We start from the raw sequence: 13748 nt of genomic DNA on the forward strand, positions 1-13748 counted from the left end.
ATCTATTCGTCTTTGTCTCCCCCCAAGCTAGCAGTTTTCCGACTCACCTAACACTGCCTCGACAGCATCAGCAAATATTCTTGCACCCTTTCTATTTAAGTGTATCGCATCCCTGTAGAAGCAATCTCTCCTGTTAAAAAGTACAGTCCAGGGTGAAAAAAATTCTACCCCTTGAGCCTTGCACAATCTTTCCAGGGCCGAATTGATCGACAAGGCTCTCATCATATACTCCCTCCTATCGTGTCTGGGCAGAATTGCAGACACTTTCAAATTCAACCCTGTTTCACGGCTTTTTTTTAACAGTGACCTGTACTTGTTAAGCAATTCTGCCGGTCTCCTACTTTTTATATGATTAGTGTCAACGTGTACAACTATATCACCTTTTGTGCCCTTAAAAGATGATATCTGCTCTACAACGTCATCAACCTTTACCCCTGACAGACTTTCTCATCTGTGAATGTAGAGGCAAAATACATATTTAATATGGCTGAAACCTGAAGGTCATCAACAGTTAACCCATTAACATGAAGTGGCGCCCTGTGCGATTGAATCTCTTGCTTCTACTGTTAATATAAGAATAGAAATTTCTGCTCCTTTTCTTTGCCAGAGACCTCGTAATCTGCCTTAGCTTGCCTAGCCGCCTTTGTGAATTGATTTCATATAAATTTATATCTACTGAATAGGCTTCTGAATTACCTCATTTTTATGCAATCTATTCATTTTTCTTCTCTGTTCCCTTATCTTAATAGTTCATCTGGCATTCATTTTGGTCTAAATTGATGTCAGATGCACTAATAATTGAACAGTATTTCGTAGTTAGTATGGTAAGCCTAGTAACTTCTATGATTACTTTGCTGAATCCTTCCCATTTATAATTTGTTGTTGGTAATATCATTAGTTGGCCCACCTGTATAGAATTTAAAAATAGTGTGAGACAGTATAGTCTCCTTTACGATAGGAAAAGCCTTGCCGTTTCCCCTTGAAAGTAGCTATGTTTTTAATTAAATTCCAATTTATTACACGGCGATTGCTGCTATACAGTGGTCTTTTTCTTGTAGATTCTGAATTCATGTAGAATCGCTGCTGATAACCAGATGAAGGGCAGTGTTTTCTCTTTTTCCACTCTTACATTGTGTTGTAGAAAACAGTTATACAAGAAAGCTACAGAAGACTTGATATTGTGTGAGTGACCAACCCGGAAATTCTAGTCAATATCTGGAAAGTTAAAATCCCCTTTTACAAGCATTCTGATTTACTGGCCAACTCTATTTCTCTGTATAACTGTTTGGTATAATTATCATGCCTATAATACTGTCATTAGGTCTATAACACACTTATTTTGTTTTTCCACTCTTATTTTGTTTTCGCAGTGCTTATATATCACACAAGACTGAATAAACATTGCACTCGTCATCCACACTGACTGGATGTAATGTGCCTTAGACATTATGATTTATCTCCAAGAGTATAACCCCACCACCTCTCCTGTCTGTCCTATATTGTATTGTTATATTCAAATTCAGCATCGTTTATGTCAGAGTGATAGCACGTCTCTGATATCCCAACGATATCCATATTTGATGTCTTAATCATCCCTCCAATGTCATCATGTTTATTTACTATTGTTCCAGCATTGAGCATTGTTGTACATGCCTGTATACTGTACCTGTTCTTATTCTTTATCCTCGCACAGCACATTTACTTGTTCTGTGATGACTCCAGGCATTCCTTCAAATCTCCGTCACTTTGCTTTCTAGGCTGCTGTTCGTTCCAACAGAAGCAGTGCAGGAATCATTTTCACCTCTGTTTCGATTATTATTATTAGCCACATAGTGCATGGAAGCCCGAGGCTTATGCTGTACGTTAATCTATTACTCTGTGTATGCCTCCGAGCTAGCAAGCTTGGAGGAATACGATTGAATGTCTTTTTTTTTTATGTTGCATTTCTCTCTTACTGTTGCTATTGTTGCACGGTTTTAAGCGCATCAGTATTCTAGATCATATCGCACTGTGTATATAAATTCCGTGTGTTCGGTGATCGTTTGCCTGCTGTCAGATGATTCTCCTGGCAACTCTGGAGAACCTTTGCATGTTATAAGCCAACGTTTTTTAAACTGTGTTTTGCGGAACACTATTGTTCCGTGAGATGTGAACAAATTATTATTATTATTATTATTATTATTATTATTATTATTATTATTATTATTATTATTATTATTATTATTAGCCATATGGTGCAAGGAAGCCTTAGGCTTATACTGCAACAGCCAAAAAAAAAAAAAAAAAAAAAAAAAAATCTGAATTACCCCAAGAGAGAGAGAGAGAGAAGTAGAAGGGAATCACCAAGAAAGAGAAGAATGATGATATCCAGCTGAGGATCCTGGGTGTGCCAAGCCCATACTCACAAGATGTGAGCCCCTGGGGTTCCGCGAAAAATCGTAATAAATAATTTAAAAAATAAAATAATTTTTAACATTTTTTTTTCTGTTATTAATATACTGGCATAGACTAAAAATTAAATAGACCGCGGAACACTTTATTTTGGTGGCTTTTGCATAGAGAAGTAAGCGGAGAGGTAATGACATCTACGAAAAAAGTAGCAATGTAGTGATCTAATATGAATGCTAATAAACAATGTAAATTGCAAACAATATTCCCTTACTTGACCAATCTTGCCTGACCAATTTGATTGGATACTATGATGCAGTCACAAAAGAACTGGATGCAGGGAATAACTTTGATATTATATACTTGGATCTTAGAAAGGCTTTTGATACTGTTGCACATGGAAGACTGCTACACAAATTGGAGCAGTGTGACATTGGAGGCAAATTGCTGCTATGGATAAAGGGGTGGTTGAGGGGGAGAAGACAGAGGGTGGTAATCAATGGACACTGCTCATCGTGGACTAATGTTATTAGTGGAGTCCCTCAGGGCTCAGTGTTGGGTCCATTATTGTTTTCTGTATTTATAAATGATATTGATGATGGTATATCAAGCTTAATGTCCAAGTTTGCAGACGATACAAAGGTTGGCAGGGTTGTCAAGGACACTACTGACACTATGCTGCTGCAACAGGATCTGGAAAGGTTGAGCAGATGGGCTGAGAGGTGGCAAATGAAGTTTAACATTGACAAATGTAAAGTACTACACATGGGAAACAGCAACCCCAGAGCAACGTATCAACTCTGTGGTACTACACTGACAGTGGTAGAGAATGAAAGGGACTTGGGGGTGGTTGTGCAGGCAGATATGAAGTTCTCTGAGCAGTGCAGACGGGCTGCAAGAGTAGCTCATGGAGTATTGTCAATGATATACAGGAATTTTTCCAGCAGGGATAAGGAGGTGATTATTCCATTGTATAAGGCAATGGTCAGGCCACACCTAGAGTACTGTATACAGGTCTGGAGGCCTCATTTCAAGAAGGATGTAGAGCTGCTGGAACGAGTACAGAGAAGGGCAACAAGATTAGTGAATGGAACAAAGGGGTGCTCTTACGAAGAAAGGCTTAAGTTTTGCAAATTACAGTGTCTGAGAGACTAGGCACCAGTGAGGTGATCTGATTATTATTATTATTATTATTATTATTATTAGCTATATGGTGCAAGGAAGCCTGAGGCTTATGCAGCACCAGCCAAAAAAAAAAAAAAAAAAATTACCGAATTACCCCAAAAGAGAGAGAGAGAGAGAGAGAGAGAGAGAGAGAGACAGAGTGAGAGAGTCAAAAGGGAATCACAAAGAAAAAGAAGAATGATGATATCCAGCTCAGGACCCTGGGTGTGCCAAGCCCATACTCACCAGATGTGAGCCCCCGGGGTTAATAAAGGTGTATAAAGCCTTGAATGGTTTAAGCATGCTCAATGCTGATGGGATTCTTCCTCTAGCTCAGAAAAATCACCTGAGAGGGCATAAATTCAAATTGAGGAAAGGCAGATGTAGGATAGACGTGCGGAAATTTGCCTTTAGCCAGCGGGTGGTTGGTTGGTGGAACAGACTTCCATCCCTTGTAGTGGAGGTTGATAGCCTAAATAATTTTAAGGCTCAGCTGGACAGGTATTTTGAACTAACAGAGGGGTGAAGTGGAAGTGGGTTTTTTTTTTTTTTTTTTTGGCTGATGCTGCATAAGCTTGCTTTCTTGCATCAAATGCCTCTACTAATGCTAACTTGCTATGTTGCTTGCAATTTACAATTAGTCATTATACGTGAATGAAATATATTGGTCGTATAAATAAAATCAACTAATATATATATAAATATATGTATATATATGTATAAATACAATCGACCAATATATATATATATATATGAGTTTGTAATGGACTTTAGCTCCCTGCCCTCTAGGATGCTTAACGTCCCGTACGCGTGAAACAGTACTATTTACTTGATAACAATGGTTATTTTCAGGTAATGCTTGATGTATTGAAACATATGTACGAATATATTAGGGGTATGCACATTTAAAAGTGGCTTCGGCCGCTTATATAAATGAGACAGTGTTACGTTTTTGAACTTTCGCATGGATTTGTACTCTTATATTTCAAATGCTGAAAGATGCCGCTGTATGCAAACAGCATTAAAGTTCGGTTTTTGTGAAAGCAAATTTGTGAAACTTTAATTCAACAAATTAAGTACTGTCTTTGAGTACATACTTATTATTATTATTAATATCCATATGATGCAAGGAAGCCTGAGGCTTATGCTGCACCAGGAAAAAAAAAAGTTCCCGAGTAACCCTGAGAGAGAGAGTCAAAAGTAGAAGGGAATCATCAAGAGAGAAAAGAATAATGATATCCAGCTCAGGACCCTAGGTGTGCCAAGCCCATACTCACCAGATCTGAGCCCCCTGGGTTACGTTGTAATGTTTTGGCTGTTATCCTGTGCATGTTACCTTTCTATAATGGCAACTAAAGTTGCTAGTGTGCTGTGCTTTGACATATGCCAGTTACTGCATATGGGTAGCATTAACCCCAGAGAAACTTACCAACCGTGTGGTAGTATAATCAGGGTAGTGGAGAATGAAAAACACGTGGCGGTAATTGTGCAGTTAGATATAAAATTTTCTGAGTAGTGCAAACAGGCTGCCAGAGCAGGTCATGGGATTTTGTTATTGATATACAGGAATTTTGCCAGTAGGGATAAGGAGCTGATTATCCGTTTGTATAAGGCAATGGTCAGGCCACACCTTGAGTACTGCAGACAGGTCTGGAGACCTCATTTTAGGAAGGACGTAGAGTTGCTAGAATGAGTATAGATAAGGGCAACAAGATTGGTGAGGGGAACAAAGGAATGCTCTTATCAAGAAAAGCTTAGGTTCTGCAAATTGCAGTATCTGGAGACCATCCACCTGCAAGGTGATCTAATTGAAGTGTAGTAGTAGTGGCATGTGATGGAAGAAAACAAGTGTATGAGCTTATGCAGCATCAGCCAAAAAAAAAAAAAAAAAAAAAAAATTAGAAAACAATCCCCTCTAAATGTTTGTCTAGTTCCTCCATAAATTTATTTGACCAATCAACTTCCACGACAACAGATGGAAGTTTGTTCCAGCAATTAACCACCCGCTGGCTAAAGGCAAATTTCCGCATATTTTTCTACATCTGTCCTTCCTCAATTTCAATTTATGGCCCCCTTAGGTTTGTAGGATCTAAATTGAGGGGCCTATCAAGCTTCCAACATCAAGGGCAGAGCTTGCACTTGGTCATCACGCAACACAGTGGCAACCCCCTAGGCAGAATGCGCTGGTCCCACAGGAACTAGTAGTTGTTGGTGACCCTATTGTCAGGGAAACGGAGAACATGCTTTGTAAAACGGATAGGTGGAACAGGACCAGGGTATGTCTGCCAGGGGCAAAGGTTGATGACGCTGTAGAGCGGATATCATCTTTTAAGGGCACAAAAGGTGATATAGTTGTACACATTGGCACTAATGATATTAAGAGTAGGAGACCGGCAGAATTACTTAACAAGTACAGGTCGCTGTTGAAAAAAAGCCGTGAATTAAGGTTGAATTTGAAAGTGTTTGCAATTCTGCCCAGATATGATAGGAGGGAGTATATGATGAGAGCCTTGTTGATCAATTTGGCCCTGGAAAGATTGTGCAAGGTTCAAGGGGTAGAATTTTTTTCATCCTGGTCTGTACTTGTTAACAGGAGAGACTGCTTCTACAGGGATGAGATACACTTAAATAGAAAGGGTACAAGAATATTTGCTGATGCTATCGAGGCAGTGTTAGGTGGGTCGGAAAACTGCTAGCTTGGGGGGGGGATACAAGGACTAACAGATTAATAGTAGCCACTGGCAGAGGTGAAAGTGATTCTTGCACTGCTTCTATTGGAATGAGCAGAATCCTAGAAAACAAGATGCAGGATATTTCAGAGACTGCTGGGAGTCATTGCGGTACAAGTAAACACATGGGTTGTGTTAGGATAGCTAAGAATAGAAACAGGTGCATGTATACTTGCGTGTACACCAATGCTAGGAGTTTAGTATATCTTATCTTTCTTTAATTTAGCATATCTTTCTTTAATTTAGCTTGAACAAGATTTAGCTGCGCACGTGTGCTTCTCAATATCTTCCTTAAGCTGTACTTAAGTACAATGTGTCCTTTCTGTACACATTGTACTCCCCAAATTCTATTTCTGCATTCCTTATATCTGTGTGACACCATGTCTGTGATATCCCAACAATAATTGACCTTTGATGTCTTGACCAGCACCTCAAATTCATTAAATTTATTTACTATACTTCTAGCATTCGTGTACATGCAAGTATACATGCTGTGTTATCCCAACACAGCCCATGCATTGTTCTATAATGACTCCCAGCTGTTCTTGAAATCCCCATCACACCAAAGGAATTAAAATGAGGGAGCTATCAACTACTCAGCTGCTGTGCCCTGCCCAATTCAACATTAGTCTACACTCGTACATCATGCAGGAATTCCTAAGGCTGAAGACACTGGTCCCGCGGGAAGCAAATATTGACAATGACTGTAATGTCAGCATAATGGGAAATTGATATCCAGGCTGCTGCTCAGTCCAATAGAAGCAGTGCAAGAATCACTTTCCTCCTCTGCCTGTGGCTAATGTTGATCTATTAATCTTTGAATCCTCCCCCAAGCTAGCAGTCTTCTGACCCACCTAACACTGCCTCAATAGCATCAGCAAATATTCTTGTACTCTTTCTATTTAAGTGTATCCCATCCCTATAGAAGCAATCACCTGTTAACAAGCACAGACCATGCTGAGAAAAATTCTATCCCATGAGCCTTGCACAATCTCTCCAGGACCAAATTGATTGACAAGGCTCTCATCATATACTTCCTCCTGTCATGTCAGGGCAGAATTGCAGACACTTTAAAATTTAATCCTTGACCTGTACTTGTTAAGTACAGGTCAATGTTTAAGATGTCCTGCTCTACATTACGTTATTAGTGTCCCAATGTGTGCAACAATATCACCTTTTTGCACTTATAAGATGATATCTATTCTACAATGTCATCGACTTTTTCCCCTGGCAGATATACTCTTGTCTTATTCCCCGTATCATTTTTGCACAATATATTTTCTGTCTCCCTGACAATAACTAGCTTCTGTGGGACTTGCACATTCTGCCCTGAAGATTGCTGCTGTGTTGCCTGATGCACAAGGGTGAGTTCTGGCATTGAGTAGGGGCAGCTGAGCATGTGACAGCTGAGCACAAAGACATCCATCCTCCTTGGCTAGATCATGTCCTGTCCTGTAAGGTCTGCAAATATTTCACAAGTTGCAATTGTTTTAGGCTGTGTTGCTTTGGAGAATCACCCCGTTCGGTTCTCCCCCGAGCCACAGCATTCCCACTACCTGTTGCTTTGCTTCTCTAGTCTGGGACATGATTTCTCTTAATACAATTCATTTGATTAACAGTGAAAATTAATAAGATTAATAAATTTAATTGATTAATTGACAATGTTACACTAAGTTAATAGATTCTTAAATGCAGTGATATGAATTAGGCTATCTAATTTTATGTTATACCTTATCTGTGTGCAGGAGCATAAAAATGCTGCATCTGGCACTTATAATCTCATTCCCAAGGTGTTCTGTTAAACAGTTGTTCTATGTATCCCCACTCTAAACTAAGACTGCCCTAGTAGTATCAGCAAAAATTCTTGCATCCTTTCTATTGAAGTATATTCCATATTTGTAGTGACAATCTTCTGTTAGGAAGTACAGACCATGCTGGGGAAAACTTCTATCAATCATGTCCTAGGCAAATTGATTGGACAAAGTTCATATCATATATTCCCTCATATTATGTTAGGAAAATTTTCAGAAACTTTCAAAATATAATCCAGACCTGCCGCTTTTTCTCAGTATTGTCCAGTACCTGTTAAGTAAATCCTTTGGGTGCTTGCTATTAATGTTATTGGTATCAGTGTGCCCAATGATTACACCTTTGGTGCCTTTAAAAGAGCCGACCGGGCTAGCCGAGTGGGTAAAGTACCTGCCCAGCAACCCAAAGGTCGCGGGTTCGATTCCCGCCTCGGGCTTGGATCAAAGTGCTGCAAAAACCTTGGGAGGTGCAATATGGCCACAGAAGCCGATGCGCCAACAACTACCAAATCAAAAAAAAAAAACAAAAAAGCCTTTAAAAGATAACTGTCTTACCACATCATTAATTTTTGTCCTTGGCAGATGCACAGTGGTCCTATTCTACCAACCCTTTTTTTCCAATACTTTTCCCATTATGCTGACATTAGAGTCATTGACAATAGTTGCTTCCTGTGGGACCATTGTCTTCTGCCTTTGAAATTCCTGCATGATGTACGAGTGTAGACTAATGTTGAATTGGGCAGGGCTGGGCAGCTGAGTAGTTGATAGCTCCCTCATTTTAATTCCTTTGAAGAGCAATAACACTATTCTTCATGCTCTCATATTTGCCTATCAGAATGCTGAACTTAAAATGTAGACTGAATCTTTTCACACTTTTCGTATTGAACACATATGAAGGTGTCTGCTTTGTTTTATGATCTACTACAGATAGTTCTGCAAATAGCATTAGCATTAGCAGAGGCATTTGATGCAAGAAAGCAAGTTTATGCATCATCAGCCAAAAAAAAAAACCACTTCCACTTCACCCCTCTGTTCGTTCAAAATACCTGTCCAGCTGAGCCTTAAACTTATTTAGGCTATCAACTTCCATGACAAGGGATGGAAGTCTGTTCCACCAACCAACCACCCGCTGGCTAAAGGCAAATTTCCGCACGTCTATCCTACATCTGTCTTTCCTCAATTTGAATTTATGCCCTCTCAGGTGATTATTCTGAGTGAGAGGAAGAATCCCATCAGCATTGAGCATGCTCAAACCATTCAAGGCTTTATACACCTCTATCAGATCACCACGCAGGTGCCTAGTCTCCAGACACTGTAATTTGCAAAACTTAAGCCTTTCTTCGTAAGAGCACCCCTTTGTTCCATTCACTAATCTTGTTGCCCTTCTCTGTACTCGTTCCAGCAGCTCTACATCCTTCTTGAAATGAGGCCTCCAGACCTGTATACAGTACTCTAGGTGTGGCCTGACCATTGCCTTATACAAGGGAATGATCACCTCCTTATCCCTGCTAGAAAAATTCCTATATATCATTGACAATACACCATGAGCTACTCTTGCAGCCCTTCTGCACTGCTCAGAGAACTTCATATCTGCCTGCACAACCACCCCCAGGTCCCTTTCATTCTCTACCACTGTCAGTGTAGTACCACAGAGTTGATACGTTGCTCTGGGGTTGCTGTTTCCCATGTGTAGTACTTTACATTTGTCAATGTTAAACTTCATTTGCCACCTCTCAGCCCATCTGCTCAACCTTTCCAGATCCTGTTGCAGCAGCAGCAGCATAGTGTCAGTAGTGTCCTTGACAACCCTGCCTACCTTTGTATCGTCTGCAAACTTCGACATTAAGCTTGATATACCATCATCAATATCATTTATAAATACAGAAAACAATAATGGACCCAACACTGAGCCCTGAGGGACTCCACTAATAACATTAGTCCACGACGAGCAGTGTCCATTGATTACCACTGTCTGTCTTCTCCCCCTCAGCCACCTCTTTATCCACAGCAGCAATTTGCCTCCAATGTCACACTGCTCCAATTTGTGTAGCAGTCTTCCATGTGCAACAGTATCAAAATCATTTCTAAGATCCAAGTATATAATATCAAAGTTATTCCCTGCATCCAGCTCCTTTGTGACTGCATCATAGTATCCAATTAAATTGGTCAGGCAAGACTTCCCCTTAACAAAACCATGCTGGGTCCGAGCTATAACTGAAGTCTTGTCTAAATGATCCTGCAGTGTTTCTTTAACTAGTGCCTCCATTAATTTTCCTGGAACAGAAGTTAAACTCACAGGTCTATAATTACTTTTGTGTCAGCCTTTGATCCTCCTTTGTGAATTGGGGTCACATTTGCACATCTCCAGTCTGTGGATACCTCCCCTGAGTCCAAGGAAGCTCTCATAATTATGGCTAAGGGTTTGCTAACTTCCTCTGCTGCCTCCTTTAATATAACTGGATGGATCCCATCCACCCCGGGTGCCTTTCTTGTGTTTGTGTTTATCTTCAACAATTTCTCCTCCACTTTACTCTCAGTTATTACAAGATTCTCTAGCTTACTGCTAGAGTTGAATACACCTCTGGCATTCCCCTCGCTAAATAACTCCTCATGTGTGAATGTCAATGCAAAATATTCATTTAGTTTGTTAGCTACCTGAGCAGGATCATCAACAGTTGACCCATCGATAACAAGTGGGCCAATCTGATTCATCCCTTTCCTTCTAGAGTTTACATAAATAAAGAACTCTTTGCTGTTTTTCTTTGCATCCCTTGCCAAAGATTTCTCGTAATCTGCCTTCGCCTGCCTAACCTCCTTTGTAACTTGGTTACAGATCAACTTGTATCATCATAGGCTTCTGTGTCAGGTGTTAATTTGTATTTATCCCATGCATTTTTCTTCTCTGCCATATGTCTCATTAGTTCATCTGACATCCATTTAGGCCTAAACCTTGAACAATATTTCTTAGTTGGTATGTAAAGCCTAGTAGCTTCCAAGATAAGTTCTTTGAATGCTTCCCATTTTGAATTTGCTGTTGGTAACATCATCAGTTGGTCCCACTGTATAGAATTTAAATACTGTCTCAGTCCATCGTAGTCGCCTTTACAAAAGAAATAACCCTTCCCTTTACCCCTAATTGTAGTTACCTCTGAGTAAATCCCACTTCAGCACACTGTGATCACTGCCATCTAGTGGTTCATTTATCTGCAGATTCTTAATGCATGAAGAATCACTGCTGATAATCAAATCAAGAGTATTCCTCCCTCTAGTTGCCGACCGAACATGCTGATGTAGAAAACAATCATCCAATAAATTCACAAAAGCCTTGCTAGTGTGTGAGTGACCAGCCCCCAAATTCCAGTCAATATCTGGGAAATTAAAATCTCCCATTATAAGACTCTCTGATTTACTGGCCCACTCTATTTCCCTGTACAGTTCCTTATTATACTCATCAGAGTCATTAGGCCTATAGCACACTCCTACTCTCAATTTTGATCTCCCAATGCTTATGTCACACCAAACTGACTCAACACTGCACTGTCGAGCGATGTCCACTTGCTTCACTTCCTTGGATTTTATGTATTTCTTAACTAATAGCATAACCCCTCCTCCCTTCCTATCCAATCTATCCATTCTGTAGACGTTGTACTCCCCAAATTCCAGTTCTGCATTCCTTATATCTGTGTGACACCACGTCTCGGATATCCCAACAATATCTGCCTTTGATGTTTTGAGCAATACCTCAAATTCATCAAATTTATTTACTAAACTTCTAGCATTGGTGTACACGCAAGTGTACATGCACCTATTTCTATTCTTAGCTACCCCAACACAACCCATGTGTTTACTTGTACCACAATGACTCCCAGCAGTCTCTGAAATATCCTTCATCTTGTTTTTCAGGCTTCTGCTCATTCCAATAGAAGCAGTGCAAGAATCTCTTTCACCTCTGCCAGTGGCTACTGTTAATCTATTCGTCTTTGTCTCCCCCCAAGCTAGCAGTTTTCCGACCCACCTAACACTGCCTCGATAGCATCACAAATATTCTTGCACCCTTTCTATTTAAGTGTATCCCATCCCTGTAGAAGCAGTCTCTCCTGTTAACAAGTACAGTCCAGGCTGAAAAAAATTCTACCCCTAATAGTGCATACTATAAAGCTCTGATTTGTAGATGAACTGCTGTTTGTCTTGTGGAAAGGCCTTCCACTACTCTAAGCTCTTTGCTTTGCTTCTGTAGTTTGAGGATCTTAGTTTAATATTAAATGAAAAATCCACCCTAAACTCAGAGAAACACATTTCTAATAATAACACTGCACTATTATGTTATGTGATAGTAGTTATTACACAATAAAAGTTCATTGTCCACCAACATCAACATCTAATTGATGTTGGTGGACAATGCAATGTTGAGTCTGTTTGGTGTAACATAAGCACTGGGAAAGGAAAAATGAGAGTAGGTGTGTGTTATAGACCTGATGAGTATAATGAGCAATTGTGCAGAGAAATAGAGTGGGCCAGTAAATCAATGTCTTATAATGGGGGATTTTATTTTTACAGATATTGATTGGAATTTGTGGGTTGGTCGCTCATACACTATCAAGGCTTTTGTAGATTTATTGGATGCTTGTTTTCTACAGCAGCATGTTCAGGAGGCAACTAGAGGGAGTAATACTCTTGATCTGATTATCAGTAGAGATTCTTCATGCATTAAGAATCTGCAGATAAAGGAACCACTAGGTGGTAGTGATCCCACTTCAGCACAGTGTGCTGAAGTGGGATTTACTCAAAGAGGTAACTATCATCAGGGGTAAAGGGAAGGGTTTTGTGGTAGTCTTATTTAAATTCTATACGGTGGGACCAACTGATGATGTTATCAACAGCAAATTCAAAATGGGAAGCATTCAAAGAAATAATCTTGGAAGCTACTAGGCTTTTCGTACCAATTAAGAAATGTTTTTCAAGATTTAGGCCTAAATGGGTGTCAGATGAACTAATTAGACATGTGGCAGAGAAGAAAAATGCATGGGATATATATGAATTAACAGGTGACACAGAAGCCTATGATAGATATAAGCTGGTCTGTATCCAAGTCACAAAGGAGGTTAGGAAGGCAAAGGCACATTATGAGAAATCTTTGGCAAAGGATGTAAAGAAAAACAGCAAAGAGTTCTTTACTTATCTAAACTCTAGAAGAAAGGGGATGAACGAGATTGGTCCACTTGATATTAATGGTTCAACTGTTGATGATCCTGCTCAGGTAGCTAACAAACTAAATGATTATTTTCCATCTACATTCACACATGAGGAGTTATTCATGGAGGGGAATACAGAGGTGTCTTAAACTCTGGCAGTAAGCTAGATAATCTTGTAATAACTGAGAGTAAAATGGAGGAGAAATTGTTGAAGATAAACATAAGAAAGGCACCTGGTGTGGGTGGAATCTATCCAGTCATATTAAAGGAGGCAGCAAAGGAAGTAAGCAAACCCTTAGCCATAATTATGAGAGCTTTCTTGGACTCAGAGAGGTACCCATGGACTGGAAATGTGCAAATGTGACCCCAATCCACAAAGGAGGATCAAAGGGGGAGACAGTTAATTACTGACCTGTTAGTTTAACTTCCGTTCCAGGGAAATTAATGGAGGCACTGGTTAAAGAAGC

The 13748-nt window shown here is 39.8% G+C and overlaps 1 protein-coding gene across 1 annotated transcript in view; it reads left to right on the plus strand.

Annotated features, from left to right (window-relative positions):
* The first annotated feature begins 4374 nt into the window (after positions 1-4374).
* D2hgdh (D-2-hydroxyglutaric acid dehydrogenase) overlaps positions 4375-13748 on the plus strand; it is a 141697-nt gene continuing 132323 nt past the window's right edge. The window contains exon 1 of the mRNA XM_090382989.1: positions 4375-4404. Within this exon, the coding sequence (XP_090239115.1) occupies positions 4391-4404 (14 nt within the window). The 5' untranslated portion in view covers positions 4375-4390. The remainder of the gene's footprint in view (positions 4405-13748) is intronic.

This window comes from Mastigoproctus giganteus, chromosome 10 (genome assembly GCF_048544385.1).
Source record: "Mastigoproctus giganteus isolate SK-2022 chromosome 10, ASM4854438v1, whole genome shotgun sequence".
Classification (NCBI taxonomy): Eukaryota; Metazoa; Arthropoda; class Arachnida; order Uropygi; family Thelyphonidae; genus Mastigoproctus; species Mastigoproctus giganteus.